Genomic DNA, 18747 nt, shown 5'->3' on the forward strand with positions numbered 1-18747 from the left:
TAACCTCTGCATGAAAATGCAACATTCCGTCTCATTTTAGTGCCTGGTTTCAGACTCAGATGTTTATTTTTTACTGCGTGTGTGTCTTAACACCTCTCACTGCATTATATCCATGCTTAAGCAACAGTGATGGAGGACGTTACTGAAAACACTCATCCCTGTTGCTAAGAAGTAAAACTGTCACCATTGGCTTGTTTATAATTACATCATCAGTCTACTGCTGTGTGCATGACTCAAGCAGCTTGAGGAAATGCGTTCTAGAAAAATAACTGAATAGTGGGAAAGTATATAAGGAATATAATATCCTTATAGCATGCTATTATAGGAGAATAATCAGTGATAAGGTGGTGTGAAGTTACTATTCCCATCACAAAGGTGATTATTTTCCAATAACAGCATGCTGTGTTGTATTCCTCTTATAACACAACAATTTGCCAAAGATTACAATTTGTGTAATTTATTCAATAACGACATGCAATACTTTATCCATGTATAGTTAAGTTCCATAACTTATGTCAGGCATAAAGAGTCTTTCCTGCACCAGCCTCTCTTTCTTTTCCTCTCTTCCTCTAGTTAACAAGAATAAAAATGCAGCTTTTCATGTTACAGAGAAACCCCAAATTGTAAACTTCTCCATCCTGACGACATTCCTGTAACAAAAAACTTAGTTACAGCTTTTCCTCTGATTGTCTCAAAGTGCTGACACTGGAGACTCCTTCCAAAAATATTAAATACATGTCTCTTCACAGAAAGCCTCACTAAATCATTACACATGGTTTTTAATGAGTTTTTATATGGAATATCCAGCATACAAGTCCCTGCGTAAGTTGTTAGCTTACAGTGTCATATTAGAATGAGGGTATTACTATAAACCTTGCAGCTGGAACTATTGTCAGATCTGAAATTAATCAACTCTTTCTGAGCAATCAGATTTGAGAATTCGGCAGTACTGTGGTATAAAATAACTTAACGCCGTGCTGAACGTTGGCGTTAGGAGCAAGTCAACAGTTGAACTTGACTGTGTTTCATAATTAACATCCATCCACTTGCAGCTTATATCAGCTACCCTGTGTCATCTGTTCATTTATGTATTTGTTTCTCTCACTCAGTTCCTCTCTTTTTTCACTCTACTTCTCTCTACATGACTACATGAGCAGATATCATTTTTATCATTTGCATCTATCTCTGTCATACGTTTTGTATTCTGTTATTATTTTTTTGACCATTTATTTCCTTATTTGTCTGCTAATTTTTTATCCACACCCATTCACCCTTAACTCTTTCTCTCTCTCTCTTTCTCACTCACTCACGTACACACACACATTTCTCCTGTCTGCTGTAAGTTTGCTGATGGCAGCTGTTGTGTCAGCCAGACCATCACACACAACAGGAGACTAACTCCAGGCCACAGTGTAAGTCTTGGTAGTGAACTAGCCTGCTGTGGTGCATTGTGACTGTAGTGCTGTCATAATAGAGAAATTAGTCACACACATCCTGCTGACATGTTTAGCCTCTTTAAAAATGTGAAAAGCCAGAATGTGAACTTGGCCACCACTACCTTTTCCACTTCCCATTTCATTTGCTCAGCTCCGGTTCGCTCTTCTGCAGTCTGCTACCTCTCTTCCTGTTTTTATTACTAACTGCTTTTATACAGTAGATGGGAGGCTTAGGGTTTTAACAAGCAAGAATTTTACTTGACTAATTGTGTGCACAAGTCCAAGGTAATGTAAAAACCTCCAGCAAAAAACGGACAGTCCAAAACTGAGTAAAATGCACAATAGCCAAATGAAAAATCTGCTTTTAATAGGACATAACTTTATAAAAATACAAAAGAATTTCAGTCAGTTCGACCATCGTCAGTGCATGGCAGAACCTCACAAACCACAATCCTAAGTGCAATGCCGCTTATACATTAAAACGCTATAGAAATTAAGATAATAATCTTACATTAATTTTTATTTATTTATTAATTTATTTATTATTAAAATACAAGTGACCCAGAATGTGTCATTATAATTAATTATATGTTTATATATTTCTACATTTTAACTAATTATTGTAGAATAATGCATTTTTAATATGAATGGCCTAGGAACATGTATACACGTTAAAATGTAAGGAAGTTGCAGGCATGAATATGCAAATTAGGAAAGATCTACCAAATAGCGAGCCAGCTAGTTAACTGCTAGTAACTAGCTTGCATGTGTCACAGGTAAACACGAGTGAGATTTCAGTACCCGAGTCTTGATTCTCATCATTAATTTCCTCAGCAGTTTATATACCAGCAGACAAAGCAGCCATTTACCTTTATTCTTACTTTCTAATAATTAGTATAATGTTCAAGGTATCAAGACCATTTTGTGACATTTTGCCAATACTTTTCAGATCAGTTTTTATGGAAGTACTGAGCTTGTTTTAAAAGAGAAAGTGTGAATTTATCGTGGTGTTAAAACCCAAGCACTAATCCAAAATCACATTTTTAAATGGTTCTTTAATGTAATTGTTCTTTCTTTCATCACTGTGTTTGTCTCGAACTTTCACCTCCTGCACTGTCTTCTATTTCTCGCTCACGTCTCGGCTCTGTTGCTTTCTCATGCCGACTCCTGCGTTCTCTCCGTTACCTAAAACAGCCTCCGGAGGAGAGGAGCTGGGTTTATTCTCCTCTGCACTACGCTACAGAGTCTAGGACTCTGCCCACAGGGGATGAGGACAGCGATACCGTAAGTGACTGTTGGTGGCAGAGCTGCCCGGGATGTCTGATTTGGATATTTGCCAGCTTAAAAAGTCTCTTGTTGTGTCAATCGTTATTTCACAATCCCTCATGATTGATTTATCATAGCTGTTTTGTTTATTTCTGTAGATTTTAATACAGTGGTGTCATCCGCATGGAGAGGGTTCAGGTGTCTGTGTGTTTGTACTTTTCTGTGCATGCTTGTACTCTTGGTTTTTACAATCATATTTCTGTTCTCATCTATATTGAATGTGTATTTGATCAGTTGAAAGCGCAAATACCTTTAATTTTACAGTATTATGATGTATTGTGATCAGTTTAGCAACAGCTGCTCTCATGTCTCGTCCACAGCAGTGAGTGTGACAACTCCGGAGATCGATCAAGCGTGACGTGGCTTCCAACTCAACTGACTAAACTTCCTACCACATTTTTAATTGACTGGTGTCTTCGATTCTCATCCCATCCTGATCCAGAACTACTTGCAGGCTGCAGTGTGAAGCTTTGTGTTGAACGTACACTAGCGTCATTCCCCTGTTTTCCTCCTGTCATTCCATCTACTACTAACAGCACCACACCAACCAGTAATAACTGTATCCTTAGAGATAACATTCCTGTAATTCATAAAACGTTTTTTATTTGTTTTTTTACTTTTCTATGTGTGTGATTCTCTGAGTGTGATACTGTGAACATGCTTTTCATATGTATAGATAAAACGTTTGGTGTGTAATGTGAGTTTGGAGGAAGCTTGCTCTGTATTCTACAATTAACTTCACTCTGTGATATAATGAACTATTGGTAATGTTATACTGTCAGCTATATCAGGGGTGGACAAATGATAAATTTATTAGCCAACCCACCAGCCCAGAGTTCTTACCCAGTCTGATGTTTTGGTTGCCCGGAAACCCGATTAACCAAGCTAAAAACTGGTACCTAGCATAATGTAGTAACATATGGCCAGGTAGTAAGTTAGTACTTTAATACAAACTAAAGGAATCAAATTAGTATATGAATTCCAAGGAAGGGGATGACTCCGACGATGTGCTTATCCTCCCCTGATTTAGTTTGCAATGTAGCACGTTGTGTTTGCAAACTTGACGAAACGTCACCAAGTTGTTGCTGAATTTCGGCTGTGAGATGTTTTGTTCTCTCCTCACATCACTTAAATGGATTTGGTTGATTAAAAATATGACTTAAATCGGGCTAGCATCTTTCAACATGTTCAACACGCATTTCCTGTCAACATGTTTAACTGAGAGGTGACTGAGAGTTAGATGACTGTGATGCACTTTGTTTTGCTCAGTTTCACCTGTGTAAGATTGTCCATCATCTGTGTGCACTAATTAGTTTACCTAGTATAAAACATCCTACCAGCGCCGTGGCGGATGTGTGTAGTGGAGCAGGTGGTGGAATTCAGAAGCATCGTACCAATATAAAGCACAGTAGGTTTAAACAGAAATACCAAATGAAAATGTTAGTTTTTAAATAGTTCATGGGAAGTAAATATTAGTTCCATAATCTTATTGATGAACCTAATTGTCCATTTGGTAACAATGAATCACTTGCTTACCTCGGGTACCCAGGTCAGTAATTTGTTCACCTCGGCATATAGACCGTTATCTCTAAATCTTACGGCCTCATGCATAACGTTGGTCAAACATTATTCAGGACAACAATATCGTGACACATGGGACAGAAAGACAGTTGCTTTAAACCGTTCTCTTTTTTTTTGTTTTGCTGGCGTTAACACACCCTTCTAGCTCAGCAATGCAAATTCACACAAGTGAGAGGAACATGATTAACAAACAGCAACATGCTCCGACTAAACAGCAAGAGCAATGAAACAAGTTTGTTCTCAAAAGGAATATTCCAGCGTTCTTGATTTCCCCAACCTAATCTCTCTATATACCACATGTGTAATACATAGGCAGATAGTCGTGACAACAGTATTGACATTTCCTTGTACAGAGAAAAGAACAAAAAGCCTTGGGGCAGATGATCAATTCTGTCAAAACAACATTTATATTATACAACTGTATAAGGTGAATGAACAACTCTAATATTAAATGTATTTTAAATGAGACAGAGGTGAGACCAAAAGCTTTTCTTCTATAGATTTATCCAACTTTACAGCACTGGCACAGTATAGTTTAAAAAAAAGTAATTCCAGTTACTTACACTTTTTTTGGGTTTTGTGAAGCAGCAATATATAAATTCTTTCTTGTGAGAAAGTTGTTCCATCTCTTTTACACAAGAATGAATTATACTGATAGAGCTTAATTTACTTAGAAATACTTTTAAAATACTTAGAGCTTAATTTACAGAGACATAACTGAAAAAGTGACAAAAGTCCTTTATAACATTTTTTGATATTCCAACAACTTCAATTATAAATGACTTTCAAGTAAACAGATTTTAATTTCTAGTACAAGGAAAAGTGGCCAGGTTTGTTCACTACAGAAGTGATAAATAGAGAATAGTTTGAAAAACATTCAGAGTTTTATGCAAGCTGTAACATACACATGGATTATTTGTTGACTGAGGTATTACGGATGGTTTGATCTGCTTTTGATGCATTCTGGGCGATTTCAGCTCCTGCAGATTTCTTTAAGCCTCTCAAGGATCACCCAAGAAACTTCAGTTGAGTTTATAAAGTACAGCTTCTAACAAACATGATGACCAAGTGGGAATGACCAAGGGGAAGTCAAAAGGAGCGTGTTAATTAAACACAGCATTGGAAATAATTGATATGTTTCCACACACAATATATAGAATCACAGCAGATTTTATTTGGGTTATTTGAGGTTAAAGACACTATAAATTCCCAGTTTCCTGAGAACTCTTCCTTATGAAGGCTGTATTTACATTTTCATGTTCGATAAAGGCCTATCTTTAAAACTTATAGACATGCTTTCCTCTTACGACTGTTCAACCACAGCACTTTATTTCACCATATCACAATCATTTGAGCGGATGTTTCCTACCAGTGTTGTGATCTACAATGCAGGAAAGGTTTAAAGAATTTGTTCAAATGTATATTTATTTGTATGTATAGAGTAATTTACGTGTGTATGTGTTTGAAAGTGTGAGCGTGAGGACGTGTGATTTAATAGATATTTGATGGGTGTTAAAATGCTGATCACGATCACAATGCTGTTGTGTGATATAATGGACCTACAGCAGCAATACAGCGTGTTTGTCATTTTTGGTTGCCTTATTTATTTCTTATTTTTAGTGTTCTGACACCATAGTTAGTGACTCAATAATGATATGTACATAGAAATATAAATACAAATAATGAAGAAATACTGACTATATTTTATCCTGTGAATTTGGAGGTTGTTTTTTTTTGTTTGTTTGTTTGTTTGGTTGTTTTTTGTTTTTTTTTACTTCCCTCAAGCTGCACATAAAAATGAATCAAGTGAAGCAGATTCTTCCCAAGATGAAGAGCGTGCAGCCGTATTTGCGTTTCAGACGTCACTTTGTGCCGTATGTGTAAACTTTACTGAATATGCAAATAATACGATTGCATCATCTTATGAAAGTTAAGCTGTGTCTGTGTATGTGTGGTTAAAAATGTGTGGCCATGATCAATTAGACTAACTGACGCTGTAGAGACCAAGCATGTTGTCATTGAAAATTGTAAATATAAATTGAAAATTAAACATTTTATCCTTTTTTATTTATACAAGAAGCTTAAAGAGATGGTTCAGCGAAAAATCTTTATTTACATGATTTTCCCTTTAAAACAAGTGTAATCGATCAACCAAGACCTGTCTGGTTTTGCAATGGAGCTATGAGGTTATTGTAGCTAACAAGTAATGAAAGGCTATCTCACCCAAAGTTATCTGTAAATAATCATCCAGTTATTAAGTAATGTTAATGCTGTAATGTTATGATGTTATAGAAAACTCGGGGGAAATTGTGCAAATGATTTTTTTTTTTGCTGAACTGTTTCTTTAATTGATGAGTAGTTCATAAGAGTGTGTGTGTGTGTGTATGTGTGTGAGAGAGAGAGTCTGTGTACACGTGCAAGTGCATTTATTTGACTTTCTCTGGAAATAAATATACTTGACAGCTGTTAATCTCTCATTTTATCTGTCAGTATCTCATTGACATATCTGGATTTGGCATGTTAATCTATGTACAGACCCCATAAAATGCAAACTGAAAGATTAGACCTGCATATTAGAGCTTTGCTAGATTTTTATTTCATTAGATACATATACATACATACATACATACATTAGATACATAGTTGCTTCTCCTCTTAAGAATCTATAAGTATATTGTTAATTAACATATCCTGAGTCTGTAGGAGGTGCAACCAGATTTATATATACACTCACTCTCCATTTTAATAAGAACCCCAACACCTGCTTGTTCATGCAATTATCCAATCACCTAATCATGTGACACAGTATGGTGTAAAAAAAAAAAAAAAAAAAAAAAAAAAAATCTTCAATTGTCCAGTTTGAATAAGTCTTTAGCCACTGTAGCCTCAGATTCCTGTTATGGATTGGCTGATACATACAGTATACACTCACCTTCCACTTTACATTCATGCAGTTACCTAATCAGTCAATAATGTGGCATCAGTGCAATGTAAAATTCATGCAGATACACATCAAAAGCTTCAGTTATTGTTCACATCAATCAAGAAGAAAAGGTGTGATTTCTGTGATTTTAACCGTGGCTTGGTTGTTGGTGCCAGAGGGGCCTGTTTCAGTATTTCAGAAAATGCTGATCTCCTGGGATTTTCACACACAACTATCTCTAGAGTTTACATAGAATGGTGGGAAAAATAAAAAACAATATGTGTGTGTGGAGAGTCTGCAGGCTGAAACACCTTGTTGCTAAGAGAGATCAGAGGAGAATGACCAGACTGGTTTGAGCTGACAGGAAGTCTATAGTAACTCAAATAAGCAGACTTTACAACCGTGGTGAGCAGAAAAGCATCTCAGAACGCACAACACATCAAACCTTGAGGTGGCTGAGCTATAACAGCAGTAGACCACATCAGTTTCCACTTCTGTCAGCCAAAAACAAGAATCTGAGGCTATCATAGGCACAGACTCACTGAAACTGACCAGGTGACTTTTTTTCTAATCTAATCAGTTTGGGTGAGTCTGTGCCCATGATAGACTCAGATTCCTGTTCTTGGCTGACAGGAGTGGAAATCAATGTGGTGTTCTGCTGTTGTACCCCGTTCTCCTCAAGGTTCAATGTTCAATGCTGAGATGCTTTTCTGATCGCCATGGTTGTAAAGAGTGATTATTTGAGTTACTATATCCTTCCTGGCAGTTCAAACCAATCTGGCCATTTTCCTCTGACTGCTCTTATCAACAAGGTGTTTCCACCCACAGAACTACTGCTCATTCAGTGTTGTTTTTTTGTTTGTTTGTTTTTCACACCCTTCCGTGTAAACCCTAGAGACTGCGGTGTGAGAAAATCCCAGGAGATCAGCAGTTTCTGAAATATTCAAACGATCTGGTACCAACAACCATTTTTTTTTGCATTGTGCTGCTGCCACATGATTGGCTGATTAGATAACTGCATGAATGTGCAGGTGTACAGGTGTTCCTAATAAAGTGGATGGGGAGAGTATTTGATAGTGTGGCAGTAAAAATGTTAATTATGAAACTGTGGCTCAGGTGGTAGAGTGGGTTGTCCACTAATCATAGGGTTGGCAGTTCAATTCCCGGCCCACATGACTCCACATACTGAAGTGTCCTTGGGCAAAACACTGAACCCCAAGTTGCTCCCAATGGCAAGCTAGCGCCTTGCAATTTTCTAATAATATAAAGTTCTATTAGTGCACAATTTACATTTAAATAAATTTAATAAATAAATTTAAAATAAATAAATTTAAAAAGGTACTACTACTAAATTATTATTATTATTATTATTATTATTATTATTATTATTACTAGTATTGTTACTATTATTATTAATATTGTTGTTGTTGTTGTTGTTGTTGTTGTTATTGTTTTGCAAAAAAACAGCCAACTTTGGTGTATATTTTATGCATTATTTAAATTTGCGAATCGATTCGCATGATGAAATAAAAAGATTCGATCAAAAAGAACCGATTCCTTCGCGAAGCGCCCATCAGTATAATCCGCCCTTCCAGCGTTGTAAAGCCGAGTGAATTTTCTTCCTGTCGGTTGGAGTTAGGAGACCATCGCCGCTTCGCTAGAATTTCAGCAATAGCGGAAAAAAACTAACATGGGAACCCGAGACGATGAGTATGATTATTTATTTAAAGGTCAGTTGTAATTTAATTTACGTGCCTAAACATAGTCATTAAGCGGTGCATTGAAGATTTCAAACGACCGTTAATGCGAGTTTATTTAGCTAAATAAGCTAAGGTACAAGGGTACGTTTGCTACATAGCAGTTTTTGGTTGTATCCCAAATGGTTTATTAAGTATTTTGTAAGTGCACTACGCTGCGCATGAAGTCCTGTCTTGTATACCCTATGTAGGGCACTACGTGTCTGATGGAGCGATATTTGGGAATTAGACCATGTATATAACGCTAACCAGACAACGATGGCCTTTTAGTCTGTCGAGGCCTTTTGGTGTTATCTGATAGTTTTTTTTAAAACTATGTCATAATTTTTTTAAAACTACTTAATTAGTATTAGATTATATGTACAAAAAGAAAATTTCTTTGCGTGGTAGCTATGCAGCTAGCGATCAAACCCCTCTTTAACGGAGATGAAGTAAGCTAACCGCTATCCAGCTAGGTAGTTCGCTAAGTAGCTCAAGTAAGCTACACTCTAGTTTAATGAAGTTGGAACTAATAGTTTTCTTTTTAACTTAATTTCAGTGCAATTTATATTAAGTTTACTGTCCTATAAAGCTGTGGGTTTTATCCGCCGTTTAGTCATTACCCGTTTGTGCCAGCGCTCCACATCAGTTAGGAGTTAAAAAATATAAAAATAAAAAAAGTCGTGCTTAATTTCAACATTGAGTAGTCTGAAAACTTGCTTATATCTTTAAACTAGTCTGTTTTATTCAGAGGAATGAAACGGGACGCGTGGTGCTGAGATGAAGTTTGTGCAAGTCTAGCTTGCTTATCTCTCACATTGAAGAGGAAATGATTGAGGAGAGATTTCTGATGGATGACGTCATGGCTCATGATTTGTTGTTGTTTGGTAATGTTTATAAAAATCATATCAGATGCTCAATATTTCTACAAATGTCTCAAATGCAAGTATACCAAACAACAGTTTCTCCAAAACGAGTCCTGTGACTGTTGATGTGTGTCCTGATGATATGAAGATGCTTGAACAGCAGATTTCAGACTCTTAGTCATTTATTTACTACCACAGTATCACAGTGGCCCTTTGTGTAGGTGATCAGAGTAACAGGTCATATAACATTAAACTGAGGTACAGAATCAGGTCAGTTTTCTGTCCTTTGAGAGCTTTTGTTTCTTTAAAAAAATGTAGTAATTTTTTTTTTTAAAAACAGAGCAAGTACAGCTGAGTGGAGTTGTGCGTAAGTACTATCATAATGGAAATAATTTTCACTTAAATACTATGCATTCAGTGTATTAATGACCACAAATGTGCCTTCACTGTCACAAGTAACAAACATAGCCAAACACTGCATGTTAGGATTGGAATCATTACAGATCTAAATTTCAAAAGAAATGCAGGTAATATATTTTTTTTTTATTTGATATTCTCTAATTTACACACCCACTTTATTAGGAACATAATATTAGGAAAATCTACTTATTCGGGTAGTTTGTCTAATTAGACAGTCATGTTACAGCAGCAGTGCAATGCATACAATCATACAGATACAGGTCAAGAGTGTCAGGTAGCGTTAAGATCTAACATCAGAATGGGGAAATATGTGACCTCCGTCACTTTGAATGTGGCATGGTTGTCGGTTTGAGTATTTCAGAAACTGCTGTTCTCGTGCAGTAGTCTCTCAAATTTACACAGAATGGTGTGAAAAACAAAACATCCAGTGAGCAGCTGTTCTGTGGTTGGAAATGTCTTCTTCTTGATGAGCGAGGTCAAAGGAGAATGGCCATACTGGTTCAAATTGACGGAGACTGCTGTGACTCAAATAGTTCATCTTTACAAGCATGGTGAGCAGAAAAGCATCTCAATGCACAACAGCAGAAGACCACATTCGATTCTGACTTCTGTCAGCCGACAACAGGAATCTGATGATTACAGTGTGAACATACTTGAATATTGGAAAAACATTGCTTGGGTCCCCCCATCATCAACTGTCCAGTTTCAGTGAGCTTGTATCTGCATGATTGTATGTATTGCTTTGCTGCTATGTGATTTACTGATTTGAATAATTACATGAATGAGCAGCTGTTCCTGTTGAAGTGGCTATTGAGAGTATAATCATCTTCAAGTTCTTTCATATCATTGGACCAGCTTCTCTCTCTGTTCTAATATTTGTCATACATTCTTCTTAAATTTGTTATAACTCTACAACGTGGTATATACTGCAAAGCTTTGACTGCTTGCATTTTGGCTGGGTTTTTGTTGTTGTTTGGGTGTGTTTTTTTGTATTTTAGATTTATTTCTTTACACACACACACACATATATATATATATATATATATATATATATATATATATATATATATATATATATATAAATATAAGGATTTAATTTTTTTTGCTGTTTTCAGTTGTTTCCCTATTGTACATAATTTCAGCAATTGTCAGGAGGTATGTTTTCCTTTTTGCCACCCAGAAATCTCAAGGAAGCAACTTTTAATATTAGCGTCGATAGTTTGGAATATTTATTTTCCTTAATGATTTAACTCCCATCATCTTGATCATTTTCTAGATGATACAAATTCATCTTTTCGCTTCAATGACTTCATCTACAGGAAATTACTCCAAGATTAATTCTGGGTCCACTGGGAATTTCTGACTCTTGGCTAAGTGTGATGTTTAACGGAAGAAAATGCAGAGCTTTTTACCTGTAGGGTCAACAATGTTTGCTGTTAAAGAGATCACCAATAAAAAGAAAAACACAGTAAACTGAGTTTATGAAGTGTGTAAGATTTAGCAATGCAGACTTTTTTCTCAAATACCTGATGTAATCTAATGTTTCCCGAACTCTGCTACTTCCCCGTCTTGTAGTGATACCAAGGAAATCACATGACCATTTTTTGGAAAACTTTTAGCTGTATAATTGATTGGGAAAGATGACACCGGAGTTTTCGCAAGCTTTTATTTGTTCCTGCCAGAATCTCCACATGAAAGTCATAAAAATGTTGAGTTACAAGACGGATTTATAACCAGATTTAAGCCCTGCATGAGCTGCCATGGCCTTGAATAAGGTCAATGTTTACAGCTTCACTGCCAGATAGATGTTTGAGAAAAATGTGAGTCGTGGCAGAAGACCACAGTGGAAACCACTTCCCGTTCATTAAAACACAGGAGTACGACAGAGTGGTACAGGATTGTTTATATATCCTACACTTGGGTTTTAAGAATTCCAAGATTGACGTTGTTCTGCGTAAAATTCAAGAATTTAAGATGCTCCATATAAAATACTAGAGACGCAAACAAATAGAAATCCTGGTCTAAATACTGTTTAAAGTTCATTTAAGTAACTTGAAGGAACATTTTACCTCCCTAGCCATCATTTACTGTTTTGAAAGAGATGGTCAGTGGACTATAGAAATGCAGCCTGTAGTACAAATCAGTTTCGTGTCTTCATTGTGTTTTGTGCAGTGGTGCTCATTGGAGACTCTGGTGTGGGGAAAAGTAACCTGCTATCCCGTTTCACACGCAATGAGTTCAACTTGGAGAGCAAGAGCACCATCGGTGTGGAGTTTGCTACTCGAAGCATCCAAGTGGATGGTAAAACCATAAAAGCTCAGATTTGGGATACAGCAGGACAAGAGCGCTACAGAGCGATTACATCAGCGTGAGTACATGACACACTTAATTCTATAAGTAAGGGATGAAACATGACAGTGTGTGCTGTTCTAGGACAATAATCAGTGATCGAGTGGTATGGTGTGAAGCAGGGTTACTGTTACCACCCCCCAAAGTGCACATGCATTCAACTAATTTAAGGAATATGCACACATAGTTAATTAAGGAACTGCACGTACACTTTATTAATTTATCATTGTATTTTATGTTGTGAAACATCCACGCAACACTTTTTGTGTCGCAGTAAAATATTTAACATATGCAGTGTTTGTATAGTGAGCACTTAATAATTTTGCCTTTATCCTCATGTTCTGTTTGGGAGTAGGCCACCTAGTGTATTGGCGCAGTGTGATGGTGTCTCCCATTTGTAGGACAAGGACAGAGGTCTCTAGAGAGCCTGTATTTCGCTCAAATCTGGAAATTGTATAACACTTTTTTTCTGTAATTAAAGATATAATAGTGGAACATACATGCCCATGTACTATAAGCTTATATGATGGTGTTCACTATTTATTATTTCAAAAATATTTGTTAGTATAAATTGCAATGTTTCAGTTCTGGTTTCTGAATTTAAGTGATAACTGTTGCATCGTTCAGGTACTACCGAGGTGCAGTAGGAGCTCTTCTGGTGTATGACATTGCCAAGCACCTGACCTATGAGAATGTAGAGCGCTGGCTGAAGGAGCTGCGTGACCATGCAGACAACAACATCGTCATCATGTTAGTGGGCAACAAAAGTGACCTGAGGCATCTCCGAGCCGTGCCCACTGACGAGGCCCGGGCCTTCGCAGGTGAGTTTCACTGGTAACCAGATCTTTAAAAGAAGTTGTAATAACCTCATTATTGATGGCTTTAACAATGCGTGTGGCGTTTCCTTATTTCAGAAAAGAACAACCTGTCTTTCATTGAGACTTCAGCTTTGGACTCCACAAATGTTGAAGAGGCTTTCAAAAATATACTCACAGGTAGGGATTTGTTGTCTGGTGGCTGCTTTGTTCTAGAAGGTGTCAGTTAGCTAATCAGGTTCAAATCTGTTTTTATTTGCATTACACGCCAATGTTCCAAGAACATACCACATCACTGTCAGAAAGTGTTAATTTTCCATAACAGCAGCTCTGACAGTAGTGCAAGGTTTACATTGATGCCCTTGTGTTATCATTCCAATAGTAGCACAGGGACTTGTACAGATTAACAAACTGTGTATAATGCTTGATATGGTGAAGGAAGTTTATATATGGACTCTCCATGGACTCCATATATATGGAGTCTCCAGTGTCAATGCTTTGTAACAGAGATAAAGCATGAACATCACAGGAAAGGTTTCAGGACTTAATTTTATGAATGAGAAAAAATGAGAGGCTGGTGAGGGAATGACTATATCTGCTATAATGTAAGTGGTAACCGGGTGTCCGTGTCCGTGTGCACTCCCATCAGCTAGAACTATTAAACCAGCTGCCTAATATTGTCCCCATTTAAGTCCCCCCTTTGCCTTCAAAACAGCTCTGAGCTGTCCAATCCACAAGACCTCTGAAGGAGTGCTGCGGTATCTAGCACCTAGACGTTAGCAGCAAGTCTTTTAAGTCCTGCGAGTTCTGAGGTTCGGCCTCCATGGATCAGACTTATTTGTCCAGCACATCCCACAGATGTTCGACCTGATTGAGATCTGGGGAATTTGGAGACCAAATCAACACCTTGAACTCTTTTCATGTTCCTCAAACCATTCCTGAACAATTTTTGGTGTGTCAGGGTGCATTATCCTCCTAAAAGATGCCACTGCCATTAGGGACTATTGTTGCCATGAAGGGGTGGTACTTAGTCTGCAACAATCTTTAGGTAGGTTATGTGTGTCAAAGTAACAACCACATGAATTCCAGGAGCCAAGGTTTCCCAGCAGAACATTGCCCAGAGCATCACACTTCCTCTGTTGGCTTGCCTTTTCAAATAGTGCACCCTGGTGCCATCTCTTCCCCAGGTAAGCAGCACACTCGCACCTGGCCGTCCACATGATGTAAAAGAAAACATGATTCATCAGACCAGGCCATGTTCTTCCATTGCTCCATGGTTCAGTTCTGATGCTCACTGGCCCATTGCTTTTGGCGGTGGACAAGGGTCCATGTGGGTACTCTGTCCGGTGTGTAACTACGCAGCCCCATATGCAGCAAGCTGCAGTGGACTGTGTTTGCTGATACCTTTCTCTCATAGCCAGCATGAACTTTTTCAGCAATTTGTGCTACAGTAGCTCTTCTATGGAATCGGACCAGAAAGATTAGCCTTTGCTCCCCACATGTGTCAGTGAGCCGTGGGCACCCATGACCCTGTTGGTGGTTAACCAGTTGTCCTTCCTTGGACCACTTTTGGGAAGTATTAACCACTGCATACCCCCATACCCCACAAGACCTTCCATTTTGGAGGTGCTCTGAACAAGTTGTCTAGCCATCACAATATGGTCTTTGTTCCTTACACTTGCCCATTTTTCCTAATTCCAACATGTCGACATTGAGAACTGACTGTTCACTTGCTGCTTAATATATCCCACCCCTCAACAGGTGCCATTGTAACTAGATACTCAATGTTATTCACTTCACCTGTCAGTGGTTTTAATATTATGGATGATCGGGGTGTGTGTATGTGTGTATAGCCCATCACAGTAGGTTGTGTGAGCAATGTGTAATAAATGCAGGGATAAACAAGCAGCTTAATTGAAGTGTTTTTAATAAATTTTGAATAATCTATTAGAACTACATAATGGGCAAAGAAAGTACAGGTCCATGTACATGAAGGAAACACATTTTTGTGGCAGATCCTTATCAGGAGTAACCGTGCACCAAAGGAAGCCCAGCATATGTAGCAGTCCTATGAGGCGTGTTTTGTATGAGCCTTGACGATAGACAATCTTCTGCTCAGAAACATTCTCCAGTACAGACTCATGAACGTTCATAAGCATGATATAAATTAGCTTAAAATGATTTACTTTCTGTATGTGCTGTTTTCCAGAAATCTACCGTATTGTATCACAAAAGCAGATCGCAGACAGGTCTGCGCATGACGAGTCTCCCGGCAACAATGTGGTCGACATCAGTGTCCCCCCTACCACTGATGGGCTGAAAGGCAGCAAATTCCAGTGCTGCCAGAACCTGTGACCCCGCTCTTTCCTTACTCCATGCTGCTTCTTCCTCTGTTCCTCCCACACTCATCGCTTCTTTGTTGTGTATTGTGCAACCGCTGCTGATCTAGCTTCGTCTACTCATGTCGAGTCTAGAATTCTCCCTAGTCCTGTGAAGTTCTAGATAACATTCCTATTTTCTCCTTTTGTCTTTATTTGATTTTTTTCTGTGTGTTTGTATAAGACTTGTCTTTTCTTTCTTTCGGTTCACATCTGAATTCATGCTACTTGATGAATTAGTTTTTGGAAGTGATTCTGGTTGGGCACTGATCGTGTGACCCACTCCTAAGGAAAAGAGATGGTGAGGGATCAGTGTGTCCTGAGCTTCCAGCCACTCTGAGGAGTTTCCACTCGGAGATTCCCGACACTAAGCAAGGCTGCTGTTCAGCCGGTCCCAGAAAGGGATTCCTGCTAGTTTAACTTTTGGCTGAGACTCAGCATGGGGCAAGAAACATTGTCTGAATTGTATAGATACCAAAGGGAGACTGCAATCATTTCAATTGTGAATGAAATAAGGTGAACATTTCAGACTGCACAGTCAATAAATGATTCTGCACTATTTAGAGCAGCACTGGGGTGACGCTCCCGAGTGAGTTCAGGTCATGATTCTGTATTGCGTTCAGGGCACCAGTTATAGCAGTCATGTGAATGCAAATGTTTCGTGGTAATCATTTTTTTATATATATATACATACAGATTAAAATTTAAAATGACAGTTATCCCAGCCCAGGCGTTGCACTGTTAAGTTATAGGAGCTGTTAACCGGGAGGGTGCGCTTGGGGTTTTACTGTTCAAGCTGGTAGGCTGTGTCATCTCGTATCTGAACATGCATTATGCATCACCCTGTTATTGGATTCTTGTTTGAATTTTAAATGTTTGTATGGTTAGTTTTGAAAATGCCTTATGTTTTCCCATGCTGTGATTAAAAAATGCCTTTATTAAAGCGTGGTTCTATGATATTCACATATCCATGAAGTCACATCAGCTGTTTTGCCTTTTATCGAGTTATATTGGGAAGGAAAATAAACCAAAATACTATCACACACACTGTTGTTATTCTTGCACTGATTTTAAGCTTGGTTCCACACTAGTAATGGTATGCTACAGCTTTAAATGTAGGTGAAGTGTAATTTGGGGAATAACTGAACAGGATGTGCGTCAAATGTGTGTAATGTAATAATTGTCTCTTGCACATTTCCATCTCATATGTTTATCCCATAAAACTGACTATCAAAGAATTTAGAACAACAACTTTGTATTCAATTCAAACTGTTGAAATCGAAAGGCAATAATATAACAATACATATTGCATGGTTTTAAAAAAACAAAATCCTCCTATATGGATAACAGAAAAACAGAATATCTGAGATGCATGGTTCTGGAAGAGATGCAAATATACCCCAATGCAGTTGTGAGTAATTCAGTTTGGGATTATTTTAACATTATACCTATTTTGAGTAGCAAATATTGCCTTTTTATGATTATGCTACATCAAATTCGGTCAATTTATACTGTAGAATTCATGTGCAAAATGTTATCCTCAAACAACACATTTGGATCAAGAGAAACAAGCAAATAAATGATCTGTACATTGTCGTCATAAAAACAAATTCAGTGGGGTTTTTTTATTTTATTTATTTATTTATTTTTATGTCAGGCAGTAAGTCCAGTCCCTTTTTGGAGGGATAAAACAACTCTCTTTGTAAGAGTTTACCTCAAGTTGATGAACATGCTTATCAACAAATATAATTGTACTGACTGGTGTATAATGAATGTTTTGTTTGGATATATGATTACAGTAGTTAGGAAATACTTCCTTTGTTTCACTAACCTTTGCAGAAAACACTATGGTACTTTTAATTATACCATAGTGGTGTTGAATTCTTGAATCTGAAGATTTTGATTAATTTTCTATAGTAGTATCCCTGACAGTAATGCCAGCTGTAATTTATATCATAGCTTTATGTTAATGCCCTCCCTCTAATACCTTGTTTCTATAGTAACACCTTACACAGGGACTTGTATGGTTGATGCATGACATTGTCTGAAACTAATAATAAATCATTTTAAAATGTGTTGTGATGAAAGAATAAAAACATCAAGTCAGTCCTGATGTTTTCTGTAAGGAAACATTTGTGGAAGAAGTGTCAGCACCACAGTCATGTTTCAGCTGGGGAAGTCTTCAGGAAAGAGGCTTGTGCTGTTTGCTGGTTTCTTGCAAACATGACAAAATGTATTTTTTTTGTCTTGTTAACTTCAAGAAAGCGAAAAACATGAGGCTGATGAGAGAACTACTGTTTATAGCTGTTATAATGTAAGTGATAACATGAACTAGCTTATCTGATGGAACATTTCCCAACATTAAAATAACTAGGCTATAAATGGTGTCGTGGAAATTAGACAACACTCGCAGACTTGTCCTCTGAATGTAAAAAGGTTTATTACAGAAAGATGGGTAATGCAGGATACAATCCTGAGAGTGCTCTGAAGCACTTGTGCTGAACCACTACTATATATATATATGGAACTTAATAAGTACTATCTTTACTTATTTATTGCTCGAACCGGACTCTTTCCGTTAGCAAATATTTTTACCGTTATTATCTCTCTCTCTCTCTCTCTCTCTCTCTCTCTCTCTCTCTCTCCTTATATATATATATATATATATATATATATATATATATATATATATATACACCCTTCGGTATATATTTTAGTTTTGAAGCTGTGATCTAAGAAACACCATTATCTTTGCCATCGCAGAGGCGAAGTTTCTGGAATTTCTTATAAGAAATCACTCTATGTAATATTTCTCTTAATGTAATACATGCATTTCTTATATCATTGACTTCCTTCCACACAGAAAGCAATAACGATGACTTCATAAAATTCTAATTCCAAATTCTTGATGATTCAT

General features: G+C 37.4%; 2 protein-coding genes across 5 annotated transcripts in view; both read left to right on the plus strand.

Annotated features, from left to right (window-relative positions):
* pip5k1ca (phosphatidylinositol-4-phosphate 5-kinase, type I, gamma a) overlaps positions 1-6813 on the plus strand; it is a 38346-nt gene extending 31533 nt beyond the window's left edge. For 2 of the 3 annotated variants that reach the window (XM_017478992.3, XM_017478993.3), the window contains exons 17-18: positions 2631-2720; positions 3083-6813. In XM_017478992.3, the coding sequence (XP_017334481.1) occupies positions 2631-2720; positions 3083-3088 (96 nt within the window). In that variant the 3' untranslated portion in view covers positions 3089-6813. The remainder of the gene's footprint in view (positions 1-2630; positions 2721-3082) is intronic. The other variant, XM_017478994.3, reaches the window with a different exon arrangement.
* A 2023-nt stretch (positions 6814-8836) lies between these two features.
* rab11ba (RAB11B, member RAS oncogene family, a) lies at positions 8837-16875 on the plus strand. 2 transcript variants are annotated; one of them, NM_001329318.1, is given in 6 exon segments: positions 8900-8996; positions 12461-12656; positions 13265-13458; positions 13552-13632; positions 15662-16256; positions 16746-16773. In NM_001329318.1, coding segments are annotated over 5 exon segments (657 nt in total). In that variant the 5' UTR covers positions 8900-8956; the 3' UTR covers positions 15808-16256; positions 16746-16773.
* The last annotated feature ends 1872 nt before the right edge of the window (positions 16876-18747 follow it).

Source organism: Ictalurus punctatus, chromosome 10 (assembly GCF_001660625.3).
Source record: "Ictalurus punctatus breed USDA103 chromosome 10, Coco_2.0, whole genome shotgun sequence".
In the NCBI taxonomy this organism is placed as follows: domain Eukaryota; kingdom Metazoa; phylum Chordata; class Actinopteri; order Siluriformes; family Ictaluridae; genus Ictalurus; species Ictalurus punctatus.